At 41.2% G+C, this 25,826-nt stretch overlaps 1 protein-coding gene across 1 annotated transcript; it reads left to right on the forward strand.

Annotated features, from left to right (window-relative positions):
- Nucleotides 1-5,572: 5,572 nt before the first annotated feature.
- LOC148160094 (uncharacterized) lies at nt 5,573-22,380 on the forward strand. Its single transcript, XM_088004600.1, has 4 exons — nt 5,573-5,600; nt 5,880-5,944; nt 6,049-6,079; nt 21,153-22,380. The coding sequence occupies exons 1-4, from the start codon at nt 5,573-5,575 to the stop codon at nt 22,061-22,063; spliced, it is 1,035 nt and encodes a 344-aa protein (XP_087860726.1). The 3' UTR covers nt 22,064-22,380.
- Nucleotides 22,381-25,826: the final 3,446 nt, after the last annotated feature.

Below are 25,826 nucleotides of genomic sequence, written 5' to 3' on the forward strand. Positions count from 1 at the left end.
TTGTCTCACACACAAAAGACTAAGATTGCGCATATACACTACTAAAATATCACACGCACACACACACATACATACTCCTCCGAGGGAGGAGGGAGCTGGAGAGAACAGCTGGTCGCATAAATCGGATCAACCTTGAGCTAAATGCCTCTTGCTCCGCGGAGCTCCAATATCTATTATCCAACTTGAAAACAACTTCACTGCAGTGGGTAACACAATAAACACACCGGATAAAGTTTGTTTTGGTCTGTGGCCTTTAAAGATGGCACCGAGCGACTGCGCGAGATGTAAACGTCATACGCAGTGACCAGAGGCGCAAAAAGTGGGTATGCAGCGTATGCAACGCATAGGGGCGCAGCACCAGAGGGGCGCCAAAACCCCGTCTGGAGGGGGCGACGCCCCGATTATGTTTTCCCATACACTTCAGCGCCTCACGCTCCTTCACCTCTCGCACATAGCTTCACGTATCGTCGCCTCGGGGGGGCGAGCGTTTCTTCCCTCGGGGGTGGGGGCTCCGATTTATGTTTTCGCATCCACCTGAATAATGTGTAGTTGCGCCACTGGCAGTGGCGTTGGTTCCAAAGCTCTGTGGTATCAACGAAGCGCGATCTGATCTATAAATTAGGCCCCGCCTCTTCCATGACAACTCTCACACAGGCAAATACAAGTCCAATCCCCATTCATTCATTCATTCATTCATTCATTCATTCAGACTAGTGTTAGTTCACACACACGCGCGCGCGCACACACACACACACACACACACACACACACACACACACACACACACATTTTCAACTTATTCTGAATAGTATGTCTGTTTGCTGTGTGTGTGATATTTTAGTAGTGTAAATTCTCAATCTTAGTCTTTTGTGTGTGTCAGAGAGAAAAATTGTATGCATGCAGTGGCGCAAAAAGTGGGTATGCAGCGTATGCAACGCATAGGGGCGCAGCACCAGAGGGGGCATCAAAACCCCGTCTGGAGGGGGCGACGCACCGATTATGTTTTCCCATACACTTCAGCGCCTCACGCTCCTTCACCTCTCGCACATAACGAGGTAAATGTAGCGATTTTTATCCTTCACGTAACGTCGTCTCGGGGGGGCGGTGTATGTTTTCCACGCTCCTTCAACCTTCCTTCTGGGGAGAGGGGGGCTGGGGGGGCGCCGATTTATGTTTTCGCATCCACCTGAATAATGTGTAGTTGCGCCACTGTAAGCATGTGTGATATTTTAATAGTGTATATGTGCAATTTTAGTATTTTGTGTGTGTATGAATTTTTAGTAGTGTTTGTGAGACAAAACATAGTTTTTGTCCTAAACGGCCCCTGATACGGCCCTCCTCCAACTCTAACACCCTTCTCCCCCAGAGCAGGAAATGGGCGAAACATTGCCTGAAATTATGACTGCAGCAGTTTGCTGTGTGAAGGAAGCCACTCCTGATAGCAGCGGTTCTAGGTTTCCTGTTGTGGATTGACACTTGACCTTGCTGATGTAACTCTTCTTGTCTAATTGTTGGTCACCCAGTACAATACAGAATAAAAAACTCTTCACAGTGTGGCTTTGACTGCAGGCAAGTGGTCCGACAGGCTGAAAAATAAAAGACACGGTTAGTGTCGTGACTGAGTGGTCAGCCACGAACACCAGCTCCCACTCATAGGGTCACATTTTTCCAGCCCAACTACGAGAAAAACTTTACAAATTATATTTGTAGATGTTAAATATTCTTACAGTACTTTGTTAATTGCTGAACTAGAAAAATATGACCCTAAGTAAAAAAAGAAGTGAAGAGCTGCGTCTCTTGCTCTCCCCACCAGAATTCTGAGGAGGAATTCTGGTGGGGAAGCAGCGAGAGACGGACCTGCTGCATGCAGTCACTAATCACACCACTAGGTGGCTTCAAACAAACGCATTGATCAAAACTCACACAGACACACACAAGCTTTTGTCTCTGTTACACCGACCCCTATCAGGAAGCCTGAGAAATGCTGGATTAAGAACCTCTTTATCTTACAAAAGATTTTATTTTTAAATTGACATAACTCAGTATCTATCTGCTACTTATTACTGCAGTCTTTGAATGATAGGATGTAGTCCTAACTGCATCACGTCTTTTTTTTTTTTTGCCAGATTGTAGCTGTCTCCCCATCTAATTTGTTTAGTTCAACACCTTTCTTGATTCATCTTGATTGGTACTTAACATCTTGATCATATCACTCTGCCATCCATCTTTTTCTAACACCCTTGTCCCTGGTGGGGGAGGTGCAGGTGCCTATCTCCAGTGACCGTTTCGGGCGAGAGGTGGGGTCATCCTGGACAGGTCGCCAGTCTGTCATAAGGCAACACAGAAACAGACAGGACAACCAACCATCCACACACACACACACACACACACACACACACACACACACACACACACACAGACACGCACACACACACACACTCACGCCTAGGGAGAATTTAGCGAGACCAATTAACCTGACAGTCATGTTTTTGGACTGTGGGAGGAAGTGGAGTACCCAGAGAGAACCCACCATGCACAGGGAGAACATGCAAACTCCATGCAGAAAGACTCCGGGTTGGGAATCAAACCCAGAACCTTCTTGCTGCAAGGCAGCAGCTCTACCAACAGCACAACTGTGCAGCCCACTCTGCCATAATGATGGAATTAATGGACTTTATCTGAATTTGGTAAGTTAGTTTTTGCTATTGTTCTATTTTTTCATTAAATATTCTAAAACTACTTGATGACTAAAGCATTTGGGTTTATCACTAGCACACTCCATGGCAGTAGGATCCGGTCAACAGGACCCAGCAGAAATGCCATGATGGATTTTGAACTTCCAGGGGCATCGTTAAAGGGGGGAAAGTTAGAACAATTCCAAGGGCCCCTGATCGACAGGGGGCCCTCCGCAAATTTTTTTTTTTCTCTTCACAGAAAAAGAAAAAAAATGGGACCTTGTCAATTACAAAATGAATTATATTGTGTTGTTTTAATTGTTTTTATCAGTAAAAAATAAATGTTACCACTTTCAGACCAAAATGCACACATTTGGATCTGCATGAAATGGTTCCTTCCTGCTTTGCGCTTGACGGTGACGGTGTTCAGTAGCAGTCAGTAGAAGACAAGAATGACTGTGGCTGTTACTATGCCACCAAGAAAAGAAAAAAATAATAAAGTCAGGTTTTCAAAAGGAGGGGGAGAAAAAAGACAAGAGTGTCAATTTGTAGCCCAGTTTTTCTCCAAGAGAGGTGGATTGACTCTGTGAGATTATCAACCATTTAGCACAGTTAGCTTAGCTACAGACTACTGCTCGCCTCGATGTCATTTAAAGAATGAAGGACCAAATCTACCAACATATTCATATATTTAAGTTGTCCTTGTACCTTTTACCACACTTGACAACAGTCAGCAGCAGCTTTAACCCCCATATCAGAATAACCCCTCCTCCCTGTCCCAGTGAAAACGGTGAGCAACACTGTTTTCAGTGACAACCTAGTTAGCATCATTCCAGGGAGTTTATGTAGATTTTTCCTGTCTTACTGCTCTTTTAGCAATTACACAACAAAACAATATTATTAAGCAAGTGATATTTTCTCAGATTTTCTTAAATAGTCAATGCAAATGATGGTCAGTATAATTTTCAAGTCATTAACTATTACAGTATAAATGAAATTTTACTGAAAGCTCCCAATGAGAACAGTATTTTTTTCAAAACTAAAAAACTCAAAATGCACTGTTCCAAATTATTATGCACAGCAGATTTTCTAAACATTTTATGGATTATAAAGAACTGCAAGCGGTCATTCTTTGAATGTGCAGCATTAAGTGGTCACAGGTACTAAAATCAAAATCTATTTCAATCAAAAACATCTTAACAGACAGTTACATGTTAACATAGGACCCCTTCTTTGATATCACCTGCACAATTCTTGCATCCATTGAACTTGTGAGTTTGTGGATAGTTTCTGCTTTAATTTCTTTGCAGGATGTCAGAATACCTTCCCAGAGCTGCTGTTTTGATATGAACTGCATCCCACCCTCAGATGTTCTGCTTGAGGAAACTCCAAAGGTTCTCAATAGGTCAGAGGTCAGAGGAGGATGGTGACCAGACCATGAGTTTCTCCCCTTTTATGCCCATAACAGCCAATGACACAGAGGTATTCCTTGCACCATGCATTGTCATGCATGAATATGATTTTGCTACTGAAGGTACGGCTTTTCTTTTTGAACCATGAAAGAAAGTGATCAGTCAGAAAGTCCATAGACTTTGCTGAGGTCACAGCTTCGGGGTCTCTGAAGGGGCCGACCAGCTCTCTCCCCATGATTCTGGGCCAAAACATGACTCCACCACTTCCTTGCTGATGTCACAGCCATGTTGGGACGTGGTGACCATCCACCACCAATCCACTACTGCGTCCATCTGGAGTTCAGATGGATGCACAGCAGTCATCAGTGAACAAGTCTGTTTGAAAATTAATCTTCATGTACGGCTGGGCCCACTGGGACCGTTTCTGCTTGTGAACACTGGCTAGGGGTGGCCGAACAGTAGGTTCATGCACCGCAAGCCTCTGGAGGATCCTCCACCTTGAGGTTCCAGAGGCACCAGCAGCTTCAAATAATCGTTTGCTGCTTTGTAAGGCCATTTTAGCAGCTGCTTTCTTAATCCCATCAATGTCTAACAGAAACCTTCCTCATTATGCCTTTGTCTGCACAAACCCATCTTTGTTCTGAATCAGCCACAAATCTCTTTAGTTTTCATTAAATATCTCATGTTTTCATACTTTGTCATATGGCACTACACTATCTGATGATTCTCATCAGCAGAGAGATCCTTTCTCTTTCCCATATTACTTGAAACCTGTGGCCTGCTTAATAATGTGGAACATCCTTCTTAAGTAGATTTCCTTTAATTGAGCTCACCAGACAAACTAATCAACCCAGCTCTCTGAAATTAATTACAGTGATTCAAAGGAACCTGTGACACAATACCATCTATGAATTTAATAGCACAACAAACATTTTTTATCTTTGACACTTAAATCCAATTTGCATAATAATTTGGAACACAGTGTAGTGACAGAAATTCAAACAATCTTTATAAAATTAGAATAAAAAACAGCCTCGTCAGTCCAGATAGTTCAGGAGGTTTTAGGGTGTCAATAACAATCTTCAGCCGACAGTAGAAGGTCAGGGGGAGGTAGAGGAGATTCATCTTTTCTCAGATTGTCTGTCTCATAAACTCTCATGACAAGAAAGCAAGGCACTTATACATGCCTTTAAAATTGTGCCGCTTTCTATGGGTCAAATACAAACAGTAAAAGCTAAACCTTGCTCCATTAATGTTAGGTAAATTGTATTATTATCAACTATTTGGTATATCTTTATTATGTTCTTAGTTTATGTATTCTTACTTATTTAGTTTAGTCATAGGTTTTAAGGAATGTTTCTGTATTGTTAATCACTCTGCTTCCTTCCTCAGAGGAGGCCTCTCTGAAGAAGAGCAGTGACAGCAGCTCTTCTCAGAACGGCCTGCTTTGACCTCTTAGATAGCTATAAAACCATCGCCGTGAAGATGTACAACTTGTCCTGCTTGATCCTGGGTCAGGAACTGGATAAGCTAGTGCGAGATAGATTGTGTTGTTAGTTAGCTATAATCTTGGCGCTGTGACTGTGATGAAGTGTCTTTTCCCCTCCCCTTAGAGTTACAGCGCTCTCTGTGATTAGGGATCCTAAAGACAATAAAAAGAGAGGGGCAGGCAAATGTGCTTCAGAGCAGTTGGAGATTTGTAACTGAAAGCACATCTCTGTCTGTTCTCCTCGCGAGTCTTAAGAATCTAACTTTCTCTTGTCTTTCCTGTGTTATGTGCTGTGTTTAATAGGTGTCAACCCTGACATAATTTGGTCCTTCGAGCCGGAGCTCAACATACCGGAAGGATTCCAGCGGGTAAGGCAGATGCCAGTAGAGACCGTGCACGGCAAGCTTCCTAGTGGAAGCTTTTCAGAACCTGTTCAAGGGCTGACACTCTGCCTGCCTGCTGGGATCTGAAGGTTGACGAGACTCCAAGGAAAGGCAACAGGGGTGAGTGATTCTTGGTTAAAAGTGTGGCGAGTGACTGGGGGTCATTGCGCGTAAATAAAACCCTGGAAATTCTAGACTCTAACAGGTAACTAAATTAATGCACAAAATCCGCGTAGGATAGCGAAAGTCCTAGCGCAAAGTCTTCGTGTAACAGGCGGACGGAGCCTGGTGCTGTGCAAGGTTGGAGACCTTGTCCTGTTAGGCTGCGGGGCCTGTCTAATACCCGTGGTAGCGGACTGCGGAGTCCGGCGACAAACAGGCGCTTAATTTCCGTGCAAGGTTGGAGACCTTGTCCTGTTAGGCTGCGGGGCCTGTCTAATACCCGTGGTAGCGGACTGCGGAGTCCGGCGAAAAACAGGCGCTTAATTTCCGTCGCAAAAAGTGTGGAAGTGAGAGTGATTGGAGGTTTAAATACCACTCGGTATTTTACCTCATATAAAACAGTAGGGTTGTAAGCAGCAAACCTCTTGTGGATGCAATAGGCAAGATTTTCCCACTCGAAAGAGTTGAAGTGGAGAATACCACAACAAGGTATTTTTAATTGCTGGCCTACTGAAACAAACTCCAGTTCATAGGACTCCCTAGGAGTCAACGAACCTGGACCAAATTTAAATAAATAAATTTTTGAAGCTAAAATAGCAAACCAAAGGTAAATAAATTAATAATTTTTCAAATTAAAATTGCAAGTACTTTAAATAATGGGAAACACGAATTCTTGTAATTCCTCACTCGCTGAGGGTCCCGAAGAGGATGAGAAGTACATGCTGTCCAGATTTCCTGGTAGCACTATATACATGACAAAATGGAAGAAGAAATATGGAGTAGAGGGGAAACTAAAATTTGAACAATGGCAAATTGTAGTGAAAACTTTGGAGAACAGTGTAATGGGAAAAAGAGGAAGAAAAAAGGCGAAAAAGGAGGAGGAGTTGACTTGTGCTAAATTATGGTTAAAAGAATCCGAGAACTTATTTGTAAGAACAAAAGAAAGCACACGGACTGCTGTGACGGTGCAGGGAGCACAAGCTCCTGCAGCCACCCCTCCCCCCGCCGCTGCAGCAGCTCCGTCTGCCCCAGTATCAGCCGCTGCGGTCTCAGCAGCACGACTGTACCCCTCATTAGACGAAGGGGCCCAAGACTTATATGTTTTCAGACCCTGGACCTTAGAAGAAGCCAGGAAAGCTGTGGAAGTGTAACCCAGGTTAAAATAGCCTCTTCATAAAAATAATAGGAAATTAGATAAATAGGAAATAAATGAATAGGAAAATAAATAGGGAATTAATCGATCTTAAAATTGTTATTCTCTTATTCTGAAGGGTCGCATTTATGTGTAACCCACGTGACTAGCTTCAGCCAATCGGGTTACTACGTTCTCTGACGTGAGAGAAAGCAAGCAGAGAGCGTAAAGCAAGCAGAGAGCACAGAAGCAAACGGGATTGTGCTGAAAAGAAAAGACGGATAAGAGAAATGGACCACTCGTAGCTGATTTGCTGTTTAAGACGAGTTTGTGTTTTTATTTCTTGAGAAGGAGCTTTTCGCATATTTTTTTCTCTCACCCTGACTGCGTTCGGGATCATTTTTTGTGTTGTGGAACTGGACTTGGTGAGTTGAAAGTGTATTTTGTTTCTTTTGTTTTCTTTTTTTTTAAGATAATGTATTTGTTAAACATTTATTTAACTTAAATGGAAAGCTGAAGCAGAGGCTGATCAGCGGAGGCGTTGGCTGTTGCTCTTGGTGCTAACAGCAAGCCAACTGAAAGTCAACAGGAGTAACAGCTGATCCGCTGAAGCTAACAGCTGCTCTTGTCAACAGAAATTCAACGGCTTATCAGCAGAGGAGCTAACTGTTGCTAACTGTCGCTCTTTGTTGGCAACAGGCTTTTTTTTTTTTTTTGTTGTTGTTTTGTTTTGTTTTCGTTCGGCTGGGATTTGGACTAAGGAGTCTCGGATCATCGCTGAATTGGATCTTCCTAAAGAGTCTCGGATCATCACTGAATCGGATCTTCCTAAAGAGTCTCGGATCATCGCTGAATTGGATCTTCCTAAGGAGAACGAGATGGCGAGCCAACCCTGGAGCTAAAGACCATCAAGTAGGAGCTACGCCTTCTGCTGGACATTGCCAACCCTGCAACTTGGTATGACCTGCCCATGTTGTCATGCGTATTAGCAGTGGATCACTGAAACAGAATTAACTGTCGGATCATCGGAAGAAACAAGACATCAATCTGAAGCACAGTTGATCTGTCCTTTCTGAATTGTTCTGCTGTGTTGTCGTTTTGCTGTTATTGTTTTTTTTTTTTTTCTCTTTTAACTCCTTAAGGGAAACACCAAAGAATTAAAAACAGATTAAACAGATTAAAACAAACTGTAAATTAAAATAGATAAATAGTATTAACTAGAACTTAAATAGAACTAAATAGTATTAACTAGAACCTAAATAGAACTATAACCTAGGTAAAATAAATAGTATCCTTAATTTAGATTTATAAAATACTCTGAAAGGAACTGGAAACTATTTTTCTTTTTTTGAATTTGTGTCATTGTGTGTTAATTGTGTAACATTGTTGTTGTTTATTCTTTTATTGTTCTTTAAACTAATAATAAGCCGGCTGTTTTAACTTAACTTTCTTTGGTCTGTGGTCATTAATTCAAACTACACTTCTCACTACTCCTGTAGCCGAACCTAGCTCTGGTCTTATTACAAATTTATTAACTGTAAACACATAGCGAGTGTTACAGAAAGTGGCGAGCCAGCCAAGGAGTAGGAAATAGAAGCATAAAATTTATTTCTGACCCTGATCAAAAGCAATAATAATTATAATTAAAAAAAAAGCCAAGTTCAGCAAGAATAGAAAATATGGAAATAGTCAACAGAGAAAACGTTAAGGTCCCAAACTCTGTCATTGTCAGCGGTATTGCCGATACGGAGGCTGACGAGGATGTCTTAGATTTCCTGAACAGGTATGGGAAGATAAGGAGAATCCTAAAATTAGATGACTCACAGTCCTCTTACCACCAAAATGCAATTGTGGAATATGAGAGTGGAACTGCCTTGACAGCACTTGAACCCCTACTCCCTTACATGTTTGAGAGCTCAACCAAAGTCTCTCATCAAATCAGAGCCCTGTCCAGTGAGTACGTGTCTGACGTCACAGACAGAGCCACCCACCGTTTTTTCTGTGAGTTGCAAGAAATTGCTAAATTAGGTGGAAAATCTTTTGAAGCTGTCCTGCATGAGCATCTGTCCAAATGCTCTCAATCAATCACAGGCAGCTCTGAGACACCTGAAACTGAGAGTTTTACTCTCGAAACACAAAGTGACTTAATGAACCCAGTTGCCAGACCAAACCAAGAAAATTACCAACCTTTTCAAAGTAAAAATGTAGAGCAGTCTAAAACTACTCTAAGCAGCTCTGACTCTGACTCAGTTAATCAACCTCGACTCAATCTAGCCTCCAACTTATCACAGAACCTTGTCACTCACCCTGAGGTGCAAAAAGTAATTGTAGAGCATATAGTACGAAGTGAAGCCCCATTCTCACAGGTGAGTGCCTCTTTTCGTCTGAGGCAGTTTTCAGGCAAATTACCTTGTCCTAGTCACGAGGCTGATTTTGATACATGGCGCAACAGTGTTGAGCTCCTACTTAAAGATCCAGATGTATCTGTCTTGCAATGCTCAAGAAAGATTTTAGACAGTCTGATGCCACCTGCATCCAATGTAGTAAAACCCTTGGGCCCTACAGCATTACCATCAGCTTATCTTGAACTGTTAAATTCAGCTTTTGGCACAGTAGAAGATGGTGATGAGCTTTTTGCCAAATTTCTTAACACCTTCCAAGACCCTGGTGAAAAAACATCACATTACCTTCATCGCTTGCAGACAGTCCTCTCTAAAGCTTTGAGCAGAGGCGGAGCAGTCCCCACTGAAGCAGACCGACACCTTCTGCGTCAGTTCTGCCGTGGGTGTTGGGACAATGCTTTACTAGCAGAGCTCCAGCTTGAAAGAAAAAGAAATGACCCCCCTTCATTCACTGAGCTGCTGTTGCAGTTAAGAATTGAAGAAGACAAGCGTAGTGCAAAGGAGAGTAGAATGAAAAAACACTTTGCTGCTACTAGACCAAAAGTAGCCCCCCACACTATTACTGCAACTTCTGACCTTTTTGAACCCACAGTGCAAGACAATCTCACTGAGATGCAAACCCAGATAACCCAGATGCAGTGTCAGCTGACAAGATTGAAACCCCAAAAGGTAGTTCAACCTGTGGTCCCCCAAAGTGATCTGATCGCAGAACTAAAAGCACAAATTACTGAGCTGCAGAGTCATTTGACTAAACTAAAAACACCAAATTCCATTAAGAAAAATGCTAGTGCACCTAAAGCTAAGACACAAACTAAGCCTAGAACACCTGAACAAACCACGACAGTCCAAACTGTAAAGAGTAGGCCGAAGCCTTGGTATTGCTTTCGATGTGGCGAAGATGGCCATATTGTTTCAGCTTGCTCCAATGAATCAAATACGTCCCTTGTAGCTGATAAGAGGAAGCAGTTAAAAGCAAAGCAGTTACTTTGGGACGAACAGAACAAACAAACACAGTCTTTAAACTAGATGAGGCTCTCATTGCGGGACAAATGAGTGCTGTTAGCGAAACCAGTCCCACTAAGCATTCAAGAAAAAACAGAAAACGGTTCCATCACAACAAATCAGCCAAAGTGAAGTTACCCAAAGGCCTAGTTGGAGCCAAATACACTGCTGAGGTGCTAATTAATGGACAGGCTTGTAATTGCCTTCTTGACACCGGCTCACAAGTGACAACCGTATCACAGTCGTTTTATGACAGCTATCTCTCACATTTGGAGATCCATTCCATACACGACCTTCTTGAAGTTGAAGCCGCAAATGGTCAGAATATTCCATATTCAGGCTATATTTGTATTGATATCACATTTCCAAAAAACAGTTTTGGACATGAATTTATCGTGTCTTCTCTTGCGTTGGTTGTTCCCAACACGCGCTCCAATGTCCAATCTTCTCTCTTGATTGGTACTAATACTCTTGATCTTCTCTTTGAAAGTTTTTCTCTCACTAACACAGATTCCAGTACCCTTCCTTATAATTACAGAGTGGTGCTGAGCGTGTTACAAAAGAGACACAGGCAGAAAGAGACCAGCAATCTTGGTCTTGTCAGACTGTCAGGAAATGAGCCTGAAATCATTTCTGCAGGCCAAAGTAAAGTCTTGGAGGGGTCAGTTCATGTGAATGTTGACACTCCAGATAAGTGGATTGTAGTTGAGTCCCCCAATACATCTTCCTTACCAGGTGGTGTTTTGGTCACTAACTGTTTACTAACCCTTCCTGAGAACCGATCGCAAAAACTTCCTGTGGTCCTGCGAAATGAAAGTAAACATGACATAGCAATTCCTAGAAACAGCGTCATTGCTGAAATTCATGCTATGCAGGAGATTTTGTCCCATTCTCATATCTCTGATGACTCAAACCAAATTTCTAGTCCACAGCCTGCTGAGCTTAATTTAAACTTTGCAGATTCCCCAGTCCCTGCTGAATGGAAAGAGCGAATTATGCAGAAGTTGAATGCTATGCCAGAGGTTTTTGCGCAGCATGATACTGATTTTGGATGTACTAATAAAGTAAAGCACCAGATCAAACTGAGCGATCAGACCTCTTTTAAACACAGGCCTCGCCCAATACGACCGCAAGACGTCGATGCTGTACGACGTCATTTGCAGGAACTGTTAGAGGCAGGGGTAATCCGTGAATCTGAGTCAGCTTTTTCCTCACCCATTGTGGTAGTAAGGAAGAAAAATGGAGATGTACGACTTTGCGTCGATTATCGAAAGCTAAACCAGAACACAATCAAAGATGCTTATGCACTTCCTAACCTGGAAGAAACTTTTTCAGCCCTTAGTGGGTCGAAATGGTTTTCGGTCCTGGACCTCAAAAGTGGTTATTACCAGGTGGAAGTTGAGGAGGCAGATAAGCACAAGACAGCTTTTGTGTGCCCACTGGGATTTTTCGAGTTCAACCGTATGCCGCAGGGTGTAACTAATGCTCCCAGCACGTTTCAACGGCTGATGGAGAGGTGTATGGGCGATATAAACCTTAAGGAAGTCTTGGTCTTTTTGGACGACCTTATAGTTTTTTCAGAAACCCTTGAACAACATGAAACACGTCTTCTCAATGTGCTCAATCGTCTCCAAGAATATGGTCTAAAACTATCACTTGAGAAGTGTAAGTTTTTCCAGACATCTGTGAGGTATTTGGGGCACATAGTCTCTCAGCGCGGTGTTGAAACAGACCCTGAAAAGGTTGCTGCTTTAACAACTTGGCCAAGTCCTACAAACCTAAAAGAACTCCGTTCCTTCCTAGGTTTTGCAGGGTATTATAGACGGTTTATTAAAGATTTCTCTAAAATCGCTAAACCCCTTACTAACTTAACTGCAGGATATCCCCCTCTGCGGAAGAAAAGTAGCTTTCGGCTAAACCGTGACCAGTATTTTCAGCCAAAATCTCCTTTTGGGGAGAGATGGACAGAGAGCTGTCAACGAGCATTTGAAACAATAATACACAAACTAACTACTGCTCCGGTGTTGGGCTTTGCCGATCCCAAGTTGCAGTATGTGTTACATACAGATGCCAGTACGACTGGACTAGGGGCAGCTCTGTATCAGGAGCAAGAGGGAGAGATGCGTGTTATTGCATATGCGAGCAGAGGCTTATCAAGAAGCGAAAGCCGGTACCCTGCTCACAAACTTGAATTTCTTGCCCTCAAGTGGGCGGTAACAGAAAAGTTTTGTGACTACTTGTATGGCAATCCTTTCACAGTGATAACTGACAGCAATCCTCTAACTTATATTTTAACCACCGCTAAGTTAGATGCAACAAGTTATCGCTGGTTATCTGCTTTATCGTCATTTGAGTTTCAGCTTCGGTATAGAGCTGGAAAACAGAATACGGATGCAGATGGTTTGTCTCGCCGTCCACATCCTGAACCAGTAAATGATCTTGTCTCCCTGAAAGAACAGGAGCGAATCCGCCAATTTGTGCAACATCACTTACCTGGCACAGATCCTTTCACTCATGTCCCTTCTCATGCTGTAAATGCAATTTGTGAAAAACATCTAGTATTTCAGTCTTTTGATGCAGATCTTTATGATCTTACCTGTCCCCTTGTAACATCTCTGTCTATGACTGCTAACGCGGTCCCTGACAGTTTTGATCAGTGCAGCGTCTTTCCTGTCATCCCAAGCATGTCAGAAGAAGAATTGAGTCAAAGTCAAAGAAGCGATCCTGCTATCAATGAAATCATACATCAGCTGGAAACAGGTGAAACACCATCTCCTGAGCTCCGAAAAGAAATTCCACAACTTTCCATCTTTCTGCGTGAGCTGAACAAACTTGAGCTGCAGAATGGGATTTTGTACAGAAAAAGGCAAGTAGGTGAAGAAATCCAGTATCAACTTATTCTCCCTGAAAGCCTCAGATCTATTGTGTTGAAAAGCCTCCATGATGACATGGGTCATCTTGGCTTTGACCGAACCCTTGATTTGATCCGAACCAGATTTTTCTGGCCAAAAATGGCCTCAGATATTGATCAAAAAATCAAAACCTGTAGCCGGTGTGTTTGCAGAAAGACCCTGCCAGAGAAGGCAGCGCCTCTAGTAAACATTCAAGTAACCAGACCTCTCGAGTTACTGTGCATTGACTTTTTGACAATCGAACCAGATCGCAGCAATACTAAAGATGTCCTTGTTATCACTGATTTCTTTACAAAGTATGCTGTAGCAATTCCTACACCGAATCAAAAGGCTCGTACTGTAGCCAAAGCCCTGTGGGAAAACTTTATCATCCACTATGGCTTCCCAGAAAAATTGCACAGCGATCAAGGTGCAGACTTTGAATCAAAAACTATTAAAGAGCTATGTAACCTAGCCGGAATACAGAAAGTCAGAACATCACCCTACCACCCCAGGGGAAACCCAGTAGAGAGGTTTAATAGAACCTTATTAAATATGCTAGGTACACTCAGCGATGAGAACAAAAAACATTGGCGTGACTTTGTGAAGCCCCTTGTACATGCGTACAACTGTACCAAACATGAAAGTACTGGGTTTACACCATACGAGTTAATGTTTGGTAGGCAGCCTAGATTACCCATAGACCTTGCTTTTAATGTTACTTTGAGTCATCGCCAGCAACAGTCCCACTCGCAGTATGTCCAAGCTCTAAAATCTCACCTTCAAGAGAGTTACCAACTGGCTAGTAAAAATGCTGCTAAAGTGGCTGAACGGAACAAAATCAGATATGACCGACATGTAACCGAATCTGTCTTGAATGTTGGTGATCGTGTGTTGGTAAGGAATGTTAGGATTAGGGGTAAACACAAGTTATCAGACAGGTGGGAATCCGTTGTCCATGTAGTTGTAAATCAAAAGGACAACTTACCTGTATATACAGTTAAACCTGAGAACCAGGATGGTCCGATCAGAACTCTCCACAGAGACCTTTTGTTACCTTGCGGGTTCTTGCCAGCTGTCCCTGAAAATCCTGCTGTGGTCCGGGAGAAACCCAGCCGCCCAAACACACGCCAATACCACACCACTGATCATGATGAACCTGAAATTGAGTGCAACTCAGAGGAGGAAGACAACTATCCTTTGTATAACACTCCCGGCCCTCTGCAAGAAATTTCTAGAGTGGTTGAGGAATACAAGGTTGTCTTTCCTTCTAAAACTTATCTGAAACCTGTTGTTGAGCAGCCTAAATCAGACCATACTCATGTCCCAGAACATAATACATTACCTGATGATGTTCCAGCGGACAACAATATAAAGAAAATGGACAACTTGCCTGAAGTGGACAGCTCTGTGGAAACACTGAGTGTATCTGAACCTAGGATGGTCAGGTTACCAGAAACTCACCTTGATGAGATGGACAATGCTTCAGACCTTAGTCAAGCTAATGCTGTGGAAATGACTCGGACTGAAGTGAATGAGATCGAACCTATGACCAATGAGGACAAAGGACATGACCCTGAGACAGAGCAAGCTGCTAAAAGACCTTCTCGACAGAGAACAAAACCAAAATTCTTAACCTACCCGAAATTAGGGAACCCTCTTGTCAGTGTAGTTCAATCCCTGTTCCAAAGTTTAAGTGAAGCTGTCACAAGTTCTATTGAAATCCCTGAGATCCAGTTAGTTTAACTTGGATAGTATGCAAAGGGACTTGCATAGATTTAAGTGGGGAGGGTGTAACCCAGGTTAAAATAGCCTCTTCATAAAAATAATAGTAAATTAGATAAATAGGAAATAAATAAATAAGAAAATAAATAGGGAATTAATCGATCTTAAAATTGTTATTCTCTTATTCTGAAGGGTCGCATTTATGTGTAACCCACGTGACTAGCTTCAGCCAATCGGGTTACTACGTTCTCTGACGTGAGAGAAACCAAGCAGAGAGCGTAAAGCAAGCAGAGAGCGCAGAAGCAAACGGGATTGTGCTGAAAAGAAAAGACAGATAAGAGAAATTGACCACTCGTAGCTGATTTGCTGTCTAAGACGAGTTTGTTTTTTATTTCTGGAGAAGGAGCTTTTCGCATATTTTTTTCTCTCACCCTGACTGCGTTCGGGATCATTTTTTGTGTTGTGGAACTGGACTTGGTGAGTTGAAAGTGTATTTTGTTTCTTTTGTTTTCTTTTTTTTTAAGATAATGTATTTGTTAAACATTTATTTAACTTAAATGGAAAGCTGAAGCAGAGGCTGATCAGCGGAGGCGTTGGCTGTTGCTCTTGGTGCTAACAGCAAGCCAACTGAAAGTCAACAGGAGTAACAGCTGATCCGCTGAAGCTAACAGCTGCTCTTGTCAACAGAAATTCAACGGCTTATCAGCAGAGGAGCTAACTGTTGCTAACTGTCGCTCTTTGTTGGCAACAGGCTTTTTTTTTTTTTTGTTGTTGTTTTGTTTTGTTTTCGTTCGGCTGGGATTTGGACTAAGGAGTCTCGGATCATCGCTGAATTGGATCTTCCTAAAGAGTCTCGGATCATCACTGAATCGGATCTTCCTAAAGAGTCTCGGATCATCGCTGAATTGGATCTTCCTAAGGAGAACGAGATGGCGAGCCAACCCTGGAGCTAAAGACCATCAAGTAGGAGCTACGCCTTCTGCTGGACATTGCCAACCCTGCAACTTGGTATGACCTGCCCATGTTGTCATGCGTATTAGCAGTGGATCACTGAAACAGAATTAACTGTCGGATCATCGGAAGAAACAAGACATCAATCTGAAGCACAGTTGATCTGTCCTTTCTGAATTGTTCTGCTGTGTTGTCGTTTTGCTGTTATTGTTTTTTTTTTTTTTTCTCTTTTAACTCCTTAAGGGAAACACCAAAGAATTAAAAACAGATTAAACAGATTAAAACAAACTGTAAATTAAAATAGATAAATAGTATTAACTAGAACTTAAATAGAACTAAATAGTATTAACTAGAACCTAAATAGAACTATAACCTAGGTAAAATAAATAGTATCCTTAATTTAGATTTATAAAATACTCTGAAAGGAACTGGAAACTATTTTTCTTTTTTTGAATTTGTGTCATTGTGTGTTAATTGTGTAACATTGTTGTTGTTTATTCTTTTATTGTTCTTTAAACTAATAATAAGCCGGCTGTTTTAACTTAACTTTCTTTGGTCTGTGGTCATTAATTCAAACTACACTTCTCACTACTCCTGTAGCCGAACCTAGCTCTGGTCTTATTACAAATTTATTAACTGTAAACACATAGCGAGTGTTACAGAAAGGAGATGGACAGAGAGCTGTCAACGAGCATTTGAAACAATAATACACAAACTAACTACTGCTCCGGTGTTGGGCTTTGCCGATCCCAAGTTGCAGTATGTGTTACATACAGATGCCAGTACGACTGGACTAGGGGCAGCTCTGTATCAGGAGCAAGAGGGAGAGATGCGTGTTATTGCATATGCGAGCAGAGGCTTATCAAGAAGCGAAAGCCGGTACCCTGCTCACAAACTTGAATTTCTTGCCCTCAAGTGGGCGGTAACAGAAAAGTTTTGTGACTACTTGTATGGCAATCCTTTCACAGTGATAACTGACAGCAATCCTCTAACTTATATTTTAACCACCGCTAAGTTAGATGCAACAAGTTATCGCTGGTTATCTGCTTTATCGTCATTTGAGTTTCAGCTTCGGTATAGAGCTGGAAAACAGAATACGGATGCAGATGGTTTGTCTCGCCGTCCACATCCTGAACCAGTAAATGATCTTGTCTCCCTGAAAGAACAGGAGCGAATCCGCCAATTTGTGCAACATCACTTACCTGGCACAGATCCTTTCACTCATGTCCCTTCTCATGCTGTAAATGCAATTTGTGAAAAACATCTAGTATTTCAGTCTTTTGATGCAGATCTTTATGATCTTACCTGTCCCCTTGTAACATCTCTGTCTATGACTGCTAACGCGGTCCCTGACAGTTTTGATCAGTGCAGCGTCTTTCCTGTCATCCCAAGCATGTCAGAAGAAGAATTGAGTCAAAGTCAAAGAAGCGATCCTGCTATCAATGAAATCATACATCAGCTGGAAACAGGTGAAACACCATCTCCTGAGCTCCGAAAAGAAATTCCACAACTTTCCATCTTTCTGCGTGAGCTGAACAAACTTGAGCTGCAGAATGGGATTTTGTACAGAAAAAGGCAAGTAGGTGAAGAAATCCAGTATCAACTTATTCTCCCTGAAAGCCTCAGATCTATTGTGTTGAAAAGCCTCCATGATGACATGGGTCATCTTGGCTTTGACCGAACCCTTGATTTGATCCGAACCAGATTTTTCTGGCCAAAAATGGCCTCAGATATTGATCAAAAAATCAAAACCTGTAGCCGGTGTGTTTGCAGAAAGACCCTGCCAGAGAAGGCAGCGCCTCTAGTAAACATTCAAGTAACCAGACCTCTCGAGTTACTGTGCATTGACTTTTTGACAATCGAACCAGATCGCAGCAATACTAAAGATGTCCTTGTTATCACTGATTTCTTTACAAAGTATGCTGTAGCAATTCCTACACCGAATCAAAAGGCTCGTACTGTAGCCAAAGCCCTGTGGGAAAACTTTATCATCCACTATGGCTTCCCAGAAAAATTGCACAGCGATCAAGGTGCAGACTTTGAATCAAAAACTATTAAAGAGCTATGTAACCTAGCCGGAATACAGAAAGTCAGAACATCACCCTACCACCCCAGGGGAAACCCAGTAGAGAGGTTTAATAGAACCTTATTAAATATGCTAGGTACACTCAGCGATGAGAACAAAAAACATTGGCGTGACTTTGTGAAGCCCCTTGTACATGCGTACAACTGTACCAAACATGAAAGTACTGGGTTTACACCATACGAGTTAATGTTTGGTAGGCAGCCTAGATTACCCATAGACCTTGCTTTTAATGTTACTTTGAGTCATCGCCAGCAACAGTCCCACTCGCAGTATGTCCAAGCTCTAAAATCTCACCTTCAAGAGAGTTACCAACTGGCTAGTAAAAATGCTGCTAAAGTGGCTGAACGGAACAAAATCAGATATGACCGACATGTAACCGAATCTGTCTTGAATGTTGGTGATCGTGTGTTGGTAAGGAATGTTAGGATTAGGGGTAAACACAAGTTATCAGACAGGTGGGAATCCGTTGTCCATGTAGTTGTAAATCAAAAGGACAACTTACCTGTATATACAGTTAAACCTGAGAACCAGGATGGTCCGATCAGAACTCTCCACAGAGACCTTTTGTTACCTTGCGGGTTCTTGCCAGCTGTCCCTGAAAATCCTGCTGTGGTCCGGGAGAAACCCAGCCGCCCAAACACACGCCAATACCACACCACTGATCATGATGAACCTGAAATTGAGTGCAACTCAGAGGAGGAAGACAACTATCCTTTGTATAACACTCCCGGCCCTCTGCAAGAAATTTCTAGAGTGGTTGAGGAATACAAGGTTGTCTTTCCTTCTAAAAATTATCTGAGACCTGCTGTTGAGCAGCCTAAATCAGACCATACTCATGTCCCAGAACATAATACATTACCTGATAATGTTCCAGCGGACAACAATATAAAGAAAATGGACAACTTACCTGAAATGGACAACTCGGTGGAAACACTGAGTGTATCTGAACCTAAAATAGTCAGGTTACCAGAAACTCACCCTGATGAGATGGACAATGCTTCAAACCTTAGTCAAGCTAATGCTGCGGAAATGACTCAGACTGAAGTGAATGAGATTGAACCTTTGACCAATGAGGACAAAGGACATGATCCTGAGACAGAGCAAGCTGCTAAAAGACCTTCTCGACAGAAAACAAAACCAAAATTCTTAACCTACCCGAAATTAGGGAACCCTCTTATCAGTGTAGTTCAATCCCTGTTCCAAAGTTTAAGTGAAGCTGTCACAAGTTCTATTGAAATCCCTGAGATCCAGTTAGTTTAACTTGGATAGTATGCAAAGGGACTTGCATAGATTTAAGTGGGGAGGGTGTAACCCAGGTTAAAATAGCCTCTTCATAAAAATAATAGGAAATTAGATAAATAGGAAATAAATGAATAGGAAAATAAATAGGGAATTAATCGATCTTAAAATTGTTATTCTCTTATTCTGAAGGGTCGCATTTATGTGTAACCCACGTGACTAGCTTCAGCCAATCGGGTTACTACGTTCTCTGACGTGAGAGAAAGCAAGCAGAGAGCGTAAAGCAAGCAGAGAGCACAGAAGCAAACGGGATTGTGCTGAAAAGAAAAGACGGATAAGAGAAATGGACCACTCGTAGCTGATTTGCTGTTTAAGACGAGTTTGTGTTTTTATTTCTTGAGAAGGAGCTTTTCGCATATTTTTTTCTCTCACCCTGACTGCGTTCGGGATCATTTTTTGTGTTGTGGAACTGGACTTGGTGAGTTGAAAGTGTATTTTGTTTCTTTTGTTTTCTTTTTTTTTTAAGATAATGTATTTGTTAAACATTTATTTAACTTAAATGGAAAGCTGAAGCAGAGGCTGATCAGCGGAGGCGTTGGCTGTTGCTCTTGGTGCTAACAGCAAGCCAACTGAAAGTCAACAGGAGTAACAGCTGATCCGCTGAAGCTAACAGCTGCTCTTGTCAACAGAAATTCAACGGCTTATCAGCAGAGGAGCTAACTGTTGCTAACTGTCGCTCTTTGTTGGCAACAGGCTTTTTTTTTTTTTTTGTTGTTGTTTTGTTTTGTTTTCGTTCGGCTGGGATTTGGACTAAGGAGTCTCGGATCATCGCTGAATTGGATCTTCCTAAAGAGTCTCGGATCATCACTGAATCGGATCTTCCTAAAGAGTCTCGGATCATCGCTGAATTGGATCTTCCTAAGGAGAACGAGATGGCGAGCCAACCCTGGAGCTAAAGACCATCAAGTAGGAGCTACGCCTTCTGCTGGACATTGCCAACCCTGCAACTTGGTATGACCTGCCCATGTTGTCATGCGTATTAGCAGTGGATCACTGAAACAGAATTAACTGTCGGATCATCGGAAGAAACAAGACATCAATCTGAAGCACAGTTGATCTGTCCTTTCTGAATTGTTCTGCTGTGTTGTCGTTTTGCTGTTATTGTTTTTTTTTTTTTTCTCTTTTAACTCCTTAAGGGAAACACCAAAGAATTAAAAACAGATTAAACAGATTAAAACAAACTGTAAATTAAAATAGATAAATAGTATTAACTAGAACTTAAATAGAACTAAATAGTATTAACTAGAACCTAAATAGAACTATAACCTAGGTAAAATAAATAGTATCCTTAATTTAGATTTATAAAATACTCTGAAAGGAACTGGAAACTATTTTTCTTTTTTTGAATTTGTGTCATTGTGTGTTAATTGTGTAACATTGTTGTTGTTTATTCTTTTATTGTTCTTTAAACTAATAATAAGCCGGCTGTTTTAACTTAACTTTCTTTGGTCTGTGGTCATTAATTCAAACTACACTTCTCACTACTCCTGTAGCCGAACCTAGCTCTGGTCTTATTACAAATTTATTAACTGTAAACACATAGCGAGTGTTACAGAAGGAATAACACCTGCAGCAGAGGATCCCGATATGTGGGTAGAAGACATGACTGGCTTAATTCATTCCTATAGATTAAATGGGATAGAAGCAGGGGAAGCTGCAATGTCCTCACTAGGGAAAGACTGGGCAAAAGTAAGAGGGAATTATACGGGAAAAATAACTGATCAAAATGGTAGATTAGGCCCAATAAAATACCCTATGGGAGCTAATCCAGAACTGAGTGAAGCATTCAAAGTACAATGGGATCCATTATGTGAAAGAGTCAAAAGAAATTTTCGCAAAAAAGCAAATTTCCGCCACTTGGCAGGGATAAAACAAATAGCTGGAGAAAAAGTAGATGATTTCCGTTTGCGTTTTGAAAAAGAGTTTAAAATGCATAGTGGGATAACTTTTAATGAAGATGACACCAGTGCATATCAGCAGCAACTGAAAAATGCTTTGCTGACGGGCTTTCGCCCTGAAATTGGGGGATGGATAAGAAAACACCTGGTTGAAATTGAAACTGTCCCCGTCTCACAATTAACCACGTGGGCAATTCATGCTGAAGAAATCCTTGAAAAACCTAACCAAGGATCGGATGTTTTTCAGCTGGATGAATTTGGAGGTTTAGGAACCTCTGCCTTTTCCAACGGACCGATGAAAGGCCGTGGAAAAAGCAGAGACAGAGGAGGTCGCAATAGGCGACAACCCAAAAATGATACCCCACAAAATCCACGCAGTCCGAATGGCTGCTGGATTTGTGGCGGTACTGGCCACTGGGCAAGAAACTGCCCTTCAAAGATTGCTGCACGGAACAACAGGAGGGGTGGTGGAGTGAGGAGACCTCAAACAGGAGTAATCCTCAGCATGATCAGAGTTTATCACACCCCTAAAAGACAAACCACCACACCAAATTGATGAAATGGTGGACATATGTGCAGCTTGGGACGCGTTAAGTGGAATCATAAAATAAATTGACTTTCTGTGCGATACCGGTGCATAAACATATATATATATTTTTTTTTACGTTACCAAAATTAGGTTTAAACCTCACAAGTGACAAATAATTCATTTTAAGTATACTACTGTGGAAATAAATTAAACACCTCTAAGTGTTGAAAATAATTGATAATTGAATTTAACTCAAGAATTTGATTTAGAGTTTAATTCTATAAAGAATCTACAAATTGATTGTTTTTGTGGGATTTTTCATATTGGATGAATGACAATTATTATGAGAAGAGAGAAATGTTACTACAAAATTGAGTAACGGATGAAACTATTGACCATTTAATATTAGAGATAAAAAACTTACATTGTTAACTTGTCTGAAATGCAAGGTTAAGTGAAAGTCTGAGATTTTAAGCAACCTGATAGATATAAATGGCTACTAAAATTGATGATTGTGAATGACAGCAACACTTTCTAGATTTCAGTCTAAAACATTTTAATCTAGATTTGATTTATAGTCAAATTCAAAAGAAAAATCTTGGATTAGAGGATTTGAGGTTTGGTTAATTTAAAGATGGACATTTTTATTCCTGAGGAATTCGATAGAAATTTTGAAAGCTGCTGAATTTAACAAAGAATAACCAAAATATAATCCTGCAATTAAAAGACGTGTCTGCTAAAATATCTTCCATAGTGAACCTATGAGTTCACCTGTCCTCCCAAACACTTTATTAGAAGCTTACGTGACTGTGACACATGGGCAATGCCATGTGTTAAACGGGGGGGGAAAGGGAAATGAGGTGATAAAAATAATATAATATATATTGGTGCCTAATTATGCGGAAATTGTGGCACCTTTAAACAAATTAATGTATAGTGAAAATCTCAAAATATAAAGCAGGCCCTTGTGTCAACCTCTGCCCTAGCTTTACCAAGTTAACAAAAACCTTTTGTTCAGATGATGGATTGCAAAGGTCATTTTATGACCTCGGTACTGGCACAACAACATGGTGATAAAATGAGACCGGTCGCATATTACTCCTCTAACCTAGATAGTGTGGCGTGTGCGTTGCCTCACTGTGTGAGGGCTGTTATTGCTGCTTCCATGGCTGTTGAAGTTAGCGCTCTTATTGTACTATTTCATCCATTACCACTAAGAGTACCACACGTGGTATCAGCACTATTGTTACAGACAAATATGACCTTTTTATCACCTTTTTAGCAGAACAAACAGCTAGAAGTAGAAGTGATCTAAAAGATTTACCATTAGAGAAAGGTGAAATACTTTTTGTAGATGGTTCCTCAAAGAAAGACGAACTAGGAAAAACTCAAACTGGGTATGCAGTGGTAACTGATAAGACTGTGCTGAAAGCTGAAAAGCTCCCCTCACTTTACTCAGCACAAGCAGCAGAACTAATCGCACTTACCACAGCCTGTAAACTTATGAAGGATAAAACAGTAACGATTTATACTGACAGTCAGTATGCGTTTGCAACTGTTCATACTTTTGCACAATATTGGCAATATAGAGGTATGATATCATCAACAGGAAAACCAGTGACACATGCAGAATTGTTAAAAGAATTACTTGAAGCTGTACAACTCCAAAAGCAACTACCAATCTGCAAATGTGCGGCACACACTGCAGGGACAGACAGAGTGTCCCTGGGGAATGCGTTCGCTGTTAAGATGGCAAACAAGCAGCGACAGGAACAGTAACAGTGTTGCATTTAGAAGAAAGTTCAATCTTGTGATCAAAAGTTCTATGTGAAATGCAACAAGCAAGTCCACAAAATGAAAAAGAATTATGGACAAAGAAAGGAGCAACAATAATAGACGATATCTACAAAAGATCTAACAATAAGCCTATTTTACAAAAAAAAAAAAAAAAAATCTATATAAATGGGCTGCAATATCGAGCCTTTCCAGTCTCCACCACCAGACTCTGCAGCACCTACCACCGTTTCCTCAGTTCATTCATCCTCTCCAACCAAACACCAAAATATACCAGGCTTCATGGTCGTCTCCAGATCTCGACCCGTCTCTGTTCCCTGTGTCTGTAAGTGGGCCATCTTCCCCAGCTTCTGAGCCTCTATATGTGGGTTGCCTTCCCTTTAAAGTGCTTCTAGGACTTCCAGGAACTTACTGGAAGGACTTCAAGGTTCTTCAATCCAAACGCCTCATCAGGTGAGGTGCTTGGGGACCTCAAGTTCCTCTGGCCTCACGGCTGGGCTCCAAGCTTCCTGTTTCTTTGCTGCTGGACCTCAGACTCTAGTTTTGTTTATGAAATTAATAAGAACTCTGGTTTACTTCTGTTTTGAGATTACTGGCTTTAGTTTTTTATGGAATATTCTAAAACTACTTGACTAAAGCCTACTGCATTTGGGTCTATCAATAACACACTCCATACGAACCAATTTTTATTCCTTTTAGAATCATAAGAAAAAATTACAAAACAACCTTTTAATGTCAATGCCAAACTGATTTCTATAAAACAATGATCAATTAAAATATCTTGCATTTATTTGATGTAAAATCAATGCATTAATTTGAGTCTTCCTTTCAGCTAAGTTTTTTATTCACAAATGACACTTCCTGAAAACCACCTTCATTTTTAATATTCAACTGAAATATTTTTTTAAGTGTTGCGAAAACACAAAAGCCCAGTCTGTTAATATGTTAATTAAGCTATTAACATATTAATATGTTATTAATATGTTAATATGTTATTAATATGTTAACAGATTGGTTAATATGTTACTAAATATATTAACATATTATTATTATTATTATTATTATTATTATTATTATTACTATTATTGGGACATGCCATAGCAATGCATAAGGAGAGCAGTGACTGACGTCTCCTTATGCATTGCATGGCAGGCACCTATTGTTCTACACCCAATAGAATGTCTCTTTATTATTTATTATTCTTCCATCACCGTTAATGCGGCTCAATTCCGGCATTATTGCTATTATTTTTATTGGGGATCGGAGTTACTATGGTGACGTAAAAAGTTAAAAACGAGTGAAATTTCCAACTGACGAAACCGCAGAGTGAGAAATGGAGTGGATTTTTGACCCTAAAGTAATTTTGAAATTGCTCTCATGGCTGCAAAAATTGCTCTATTGGTATGAAAGTCAGTCATGGCATGCCTGCTCCCATAAAATGTTTTCAAAATTTCTCTAGGGCTGACGGTTTTCTATCAAGGTGCTTCAGAGTGAAATCATGTGACAGGGTACGTTCAGGCACTCAACCATTCATTTTCAGACTTTTCTGAAAACTTTCTGAGCTCAGCGCACAACATTTTTCTCTCGTCACTGCTATTTCTGTGAGTGACCTACAGATATGAATCGCGGTACTATTGGAGACGACAAATAGCCCTCTCATATGCTTCAAACTGTTTTTGGATCGGCCTTACGGATCCTGAACGGGAAGCAGTTGTTTGGACTGCTTTTTTCATCAAAACTGACTGGGTGTCTCATAAAGATAGAAATCCTTCTCCACCTTTCTGTCTCACACACACAGCATTTGGCTGAGGATTCATCGCTATAGCAACAGAACACAGAGAAGGCAGAGCTGCTGGTTTGGACTACAAACCAGCAGCCATAACTGCCATAGCTGTAGTTCTATCTATGGCCAAGACTCAGTTAAAAGAGAGGCCTGAGCAGAAGGTCAGAACTACAACATGGTGGAACACTCAGTTATTACAGAGGAGGGCTGAGC

The sequence above is a fragment of the Poecilia mexicana genome, unplaced genomic scaffold (assembly GCF_051168715.1).
Source record: "Poecilia mexicana isolate PSO_F unplaced genomic scaffold, ASM5116871v1 scaffold_3, whole genome shotgun sequence".
In the NCBI taxonomy this organism is placed as follows: Eukaryota; Metazoa; Chordata; class Actinopteri; order Cyprinodontiformes; family Poeciliidae; genus Poecilia; species Poecilia mexicana.